General features: G+C 32.3%; 1 protein-coding gene across 1 annotated transcript; it reads right to left on the reverse strand.

Annotated features, from left to right (window-relative positions):
• Positions 1-202: 202 nt before the first annotated feature.
• LOC110105270 (thymidine kinase) lies at positions 203-4,048 on the reverse strand. The gene is made up of 4 exons (XM_020834699.2): positions 3,555-4,048; positions 3,055-3,199; positions 933-1,054; positions 203-818 (listed from the first exon to the last, which is right to left on the reverse strand). Exons 1-4 carry the CDS (start codon positions 3,878-3,880, stop codon positions 545-547), a joined length of 867 nt encoding a protein of 288 aa, XP_020690358.1. The 5' UTR covers positions 3,881-4,048; the 3' UTR covers positions 203-544.
• Positions 4,049-5,378: the final 1,330 nt, after the last annotated feature.

Consider the following 5,378-nt stretch of genomic DNA (forward strand, 5'->3'; position numbering starts at 1 on the left):
GAATGCATTATAACTCATGTAAGAAAATTTATAATATTCACAAGATATTATTTTTATTATATCAATTGCCAACTCATATAATTAAAAGAAATATTTTGTAAAAAAATCAATATCATGATATAAAATATTTAAATTTAGGATTTAGGGTTTAGGGTTTAGGCAATTGAAATAAAAAAGATAGCATTAAATCCATCTCACCAAATTGCAAGAATCATAATAAGGATAATATTAACTAGTGCAACAATTCTTACTCAGTTCAAAAAGAAAGCATAACATATACATATCAAATAAAACTATGAGAACATAGAAGCTTATGGTAAGGAGAAATTATTACGTACGGTCACCAGACATAGTTCGAAGGCGAATCAGGACGTGCCACATCACCATTTCGTTGTGTATCGGTGCTATGTACTGCTGTGTATTAAGTGATGTGGAGCATCATAATTCGCCTCCAGACGATCCGATGACAGCACGTAATAATCTCTCTATAGTAAGGGTGAACCATTTAAGGATACAGATGATGCATACATGTAAGTACTTCAGTTCAGAAATTTGATAGGGGAGCTGCTTCAGAATAAGGTTCAATCTTCTTAGCTTCCAGGATGAATCTTGTTGATTCAATTACTGCTTGTCCACTGATATAATGCCGCCGGCATACCGGCATATAAACGTCAGCACCACCAATGAGTTCTGTTTCAGTTTGATCCGACTTCCTCAAGGTGAAGAAAGCAGGTCGACCACATAATTCACATCTTGAATTCAACTTGGTTACAGAGTCAGCAAGTGGAATTATATCAAGCACTGAACCAAATTTCCTCCTGAAAATTTGAGTTTCATGAGAAAATTTTAAGGTCCAACATAATTAGCAAATGGTTTCAGTAGTATTGGCATATTGATTAGAAGAAACATTTCAGTTTCTGCAACTTCAGTACCTCAAGTAATCACCATCCAACCCAGCAACAATAACAGTCTTTCCATCATGATCAGCAGCAATATGACAGAAATCATAAAGGTCTTCAAAGAACTGAGCTTCATCAATCCCTATGACATCAAGCTGCAAACAGATATTGTAAGTGACTGCATCAAATATTAACACGTTTTAGTATGCAATTAGGACTATAAAAAAAGCTCATTATTCAATTTTAACTTGGGCTTCGCTTGGTTAGCCACATGGGCGGATCCACATTGGTCTTAGGGCGGGCAAATGCCCACCCTCAAAAATTTTTTTTTTTTAATATTTATAGAGGATTTTTTGAAATATTTTGAGTATTTTGGGCATTTTGTCCCCCCTAAAAAATATTTTTTGCACTAATTTTATCAATCCTAGGCATCTTTGCCCATCCCCCATAAAATTTTTTTTGCCCACCCTAAAAAAAGAAACTAGATCCGCCCCTGGTTAACCGATACTTTTTGTAAAAAATAGTTTTAGAAACATTGGATAAGGGAATGGAGTTTTCTAATGGAGAAGCAAATATCAAAATGCTTCTCAAAACAACAACAAAATGAAATTCCCTAAAAAGCATTTCTATAGAAGCGTCTCATCCAAAAAACGACAAGAAAATAATTTCATTGTTTATAAACTAGAAAAGGAAAAAAAAAGCCCTCTCAAACGAGGCCTTAGTTTAAATTCTACTAATTTTTTTAAGTATGTATGTTTAATAAGCCAAACACAAACAAATTCTTGTTCAATCGTATTTGGTTCGATACTAGCTTAATTATGTTTATTTATACATAACAAATACATATATGCATGCATAGATATGTATAGATTATACAAGTCAAACACAAAACATTTTGGCTTATTTGCTAAACGAGCCAAGCTGAACAACACTTGAGCTTGCTTAAGCTTGGCTCTTTTACATCCGCATACAGAATAAGCTTAAGTAACATTGTTGTGCAAATATAGGAAATTGTCAACTCTCAATTTGAAAAGAAATCACCGAATAACCCTCACTTAAAAGAATGTGTAATAGTAAAGTAAGTGATCTGTCAAACATAATACTCCTAGAGGGTTTTCATATCAACCGCAGATATCCCACAACTATCAAGTGCAGCACCAACAAATTTTCAAATACCAAAGGTAAACAATAAATTCTCCAACTTGCAAATGTTTAAGTAGAATTGGCATATTGATCATAGAAACTTAGTTGAATGTTATGAAGATAGATATCCCTAATAACATATTATCAATCAATACAATCCGTTTCATTAAGGCCTCGCTTGGTAGCAGAACTCCTTTCTCGATGATAATGGTTGTTCCGAAAATGCCTTTTACTAAGGGAGAAGGAAAAAAAAGCTTTGCAAATGGTAAGGTAATGAGGGTGTAAAAACACAGTTTTACGAAAAGTAGGCTTCCAAATAGCGACCGAAAGTTTTTTTTCACGTTTCAAAATGAAAACAACATTATTTAAGCCATCCCAAACGAGGCCTAAATGTTATCTGACTAAAACAATATCATGTTATAAAAAAGATTAAATAAATTAAAATCCAGATTTCAACTAACTTGGCTAACAAGCATATCTCATCATAATAAAACATGCATATCATTTTTCAAATTATTATATAAAGATATTGATAAACTAAACAACTAACATCAACAAATAACATAAACCTATATAGCAAATATCAACCAGCTAAACAGCTATCAAGTTCATGGTTTCTTGCTTTTAGTATGGTGTCACTATCTTCAAGGAAAGGCTTTTTCTTTTGCTTTCTAAATATTAAAAGAAAATATTGAATTGCCATCTATTCTTAATTTTCCATTACTTGATAACCATTTTGTATTCATAATAATATGGTGGAATTCATTAAATACACCAAAAGTCGCCATCTGTAATCACACATGTTTAAGAAAATATGAAAACATTATGGTGCTTAAATGAAATAATGAACTAAAAACATTACAGAGCAAAATTCAACATTTAATGTACAAATTTAGAACCTATGAACAATTGGCCATCAAAAGGGGTAAAACTTAGAGTAAGAAAGACATCACAGACACATTCAATTAACATCACTGTGCAAGAATTTTAGTAACCAGGTTAATTTTTATACCATATTATAGTCTTCATCACCCATTTTACTTCGCAAAACTGAAAGCTCTGGAACAGCAAAACAAGGCATTTTTGCACCATCATGTGACACTACAGAGTCTAAACCATATCGGTTATCCTTATCTGATTTTATGATTGCGACTCTCCTGCTCATCACAGAAAACAAGCAAAGAAAGAAAATCAATAACTTAACAATATAAATGTCCTAAAAAACACAAGTAACACAGTGAAGAAACTTAAGCTGCTAATTAAAATACTCAAACTCTCCTAAAATAAAATTATGTAGCGTATGAATAATCACCCTAACAAAGCCTCATCAAAAATTACAACTGCGTAGCTAATCAGTAATATACGCCATGATAAACGTTAAAACAAGAATAAAGATTGCAAAAGAACTTCCTTTCTTGGTTCTGGACACCCAAAACAACGAATTTAGGGTTCAATAATCCAATTAGATGCAAAACGATGTCAACACAACTTAGAAGGTGAAGAGCTCTTAACCTTCCGCTGTCGACCGCAAGTTGGATGCGGCGGAGCAAAGCCGTCGTCTTTCCAGCAAACATCGGGCCGATGATAACATGGATCTCACCGCAGAGAGACCGGCCCTCTGCCGCAGGCAAAACGGGTCCCTTCGACGGCATGGTGGCGTATGATCTGGAGCAGGAGGTCTGCGAGGGTTTCAAGCGGAGTTGAGGGCACTGATATGCGATGATTTTGGGGTTCAGGGGATGGGAGTGGAAGAGCTGAAAGTAACGGATTTGAAGCGGTAAAAGGGGAAGAAATAAGGATTTCATGCTAAAAAGAGAGTGAAAGGTGGGTGAGGGCATCAATTTGAATAAAATTTGTTTCTTTTTTTGGATTTGAATTCGATGAAAGCGAGGGAAAATGGTTTAGGGCTTTGGAGGGAATGAGCCAGATGGAGGCGCGAGATGCTCGAGGGAGGAAGGAGAATATTTCGGTAAATTTAGACCTTCCTTGCGCCAGGTAGTCAGGCTTCTGTAGCACTTCCTGTAGCCGCAAACTAAAGTTTAATATATGTTTCATAAGCTAATAATGCTAATTGCCATATGTCATATAAAATTACACAAACTCATAATATGAGAGAGATAAGCCAACATATGGATTCTAGGGGTGTCAATATAGATTAATTATAATGTTGTTCGAAAATCAATCAGAATGTGTTACGTCAGTTCTTCGCTGTGTATCACGACTTGGTGCTGCTCGATATCGCTGACATGATTGCACCTGATTCGCCTCCTGACATAGAGGTGAGTTCGGCTTACACACAGAATAATTTCTTGTCAAAATATTTCAATAAGTAGGGTTCAAATTTGATTCGAAATTTATCAGCTCTGAATTCAATCAATTTGAACCTAATCAGATTAATAAACAAAAAATGCAAACCCAAAATATGACCTACTAGCCACTAGAATGATCCAAACCTAACTCGATAATACATCTTGATATTTAAAAAAAATTATTAATAGTTTTTTGATTAATTTATATAAAAAAAAGATAATCATACTAATTAACAAATAAAAAGTTTAAGAAAATAATTATTCAAACGGGTCATATAATATAATATATATATATATCTTCTAAAATTCTAGTAAAATATAATCATCATAAATAATTATTTAAAATACATATATGAAAAGTCATTTAATAGAACATAAATTTATTATATTCATTAATAAATTATTTGAAATATCTATATGGATTTTGAAAATTAAATATCTAATTTTCTAATTTATAAAATTATTTTTACATTTTTCTATTTTTTATCAATACCATTTAACTACTAAACAACTATTTTGAAATTAGACAATTTGAAATAATTCATGATCACTTAGCTTTATGTATGAATCAATCATGATTTGTTATAGTTTAGTTGGATTTATGAAACCTTTTTGATAACTTAAATATTTCATATCTATAGTTTTAAATTTAATAAAAATTAGAAAAATACATGAAAATTAGGGAAAATAAATATTCATATTTTTTAATTTCTAAAAATTTTAAAATTAATTTTGGTATTTTATCAATTCTAGATTAATTTCATAAAATAAAGAAATTATTCATCTTTATTGCCAAACTAAGTCAGTCACACAGATATCAAAGATACACCAAGAAGACATCTTGGAGAATAAAAAAAAAAAATAGGGTTTGCCTTACAGTACTCATACTCATATTGGTACCTTAGCCTTTGCTTTATAGGCCAGAGAGATTTTGGGCAAATTTCTCACATATTACATGCACACACTTTGGAAAGATCATCATGATATTTACTAGTATGATTGGTTAGCTTAAAAGCTTTGATTAAGA

The sequence above is a fragment of the Dendrobium catenatum genome, unplaced genomic scaffold (genome assembly GCF_001605985.2).
Source record: "Dendrobium catenatum unplaced genomic scaffold, ASM160598v2 fragScaff_scaffold_716, whole genome shotgun sequence".
NCBI classification, from domain to species: domain Eukaryota; kingdom Viridiplantae; phylum Streptophyta; class Magnoliopsida; order Asparagales; family Orchidaceae; genus Dendrobium; species Dendrobium catenatum.

Excerpts from the sequence above, each read along its gene's own strand:
- LOC110105270 (XM_020834699.2), bottom strand. The coding sequence starts at position 3,880 with ATGCCCTCACCCACCTTTCACTCTCTTTTTAGCATGAAATCCTTATTT. Across the intron at positions 3,200-3,554 it reads CTTGCGGTCGACAGCGGAAG|GAGAGTCGCAATCATAAAAT; the intron begins GTTAAGAGCTCT and ends TGTGATGAGCAG. Across the intron at positions 819-932 it reads TTGGATGGTGATTACTTGAG|GAGGAAATTTGGTTCAGTGC; the intron begins GTACTGAAGTTG and ends TCAAATTTTCAG.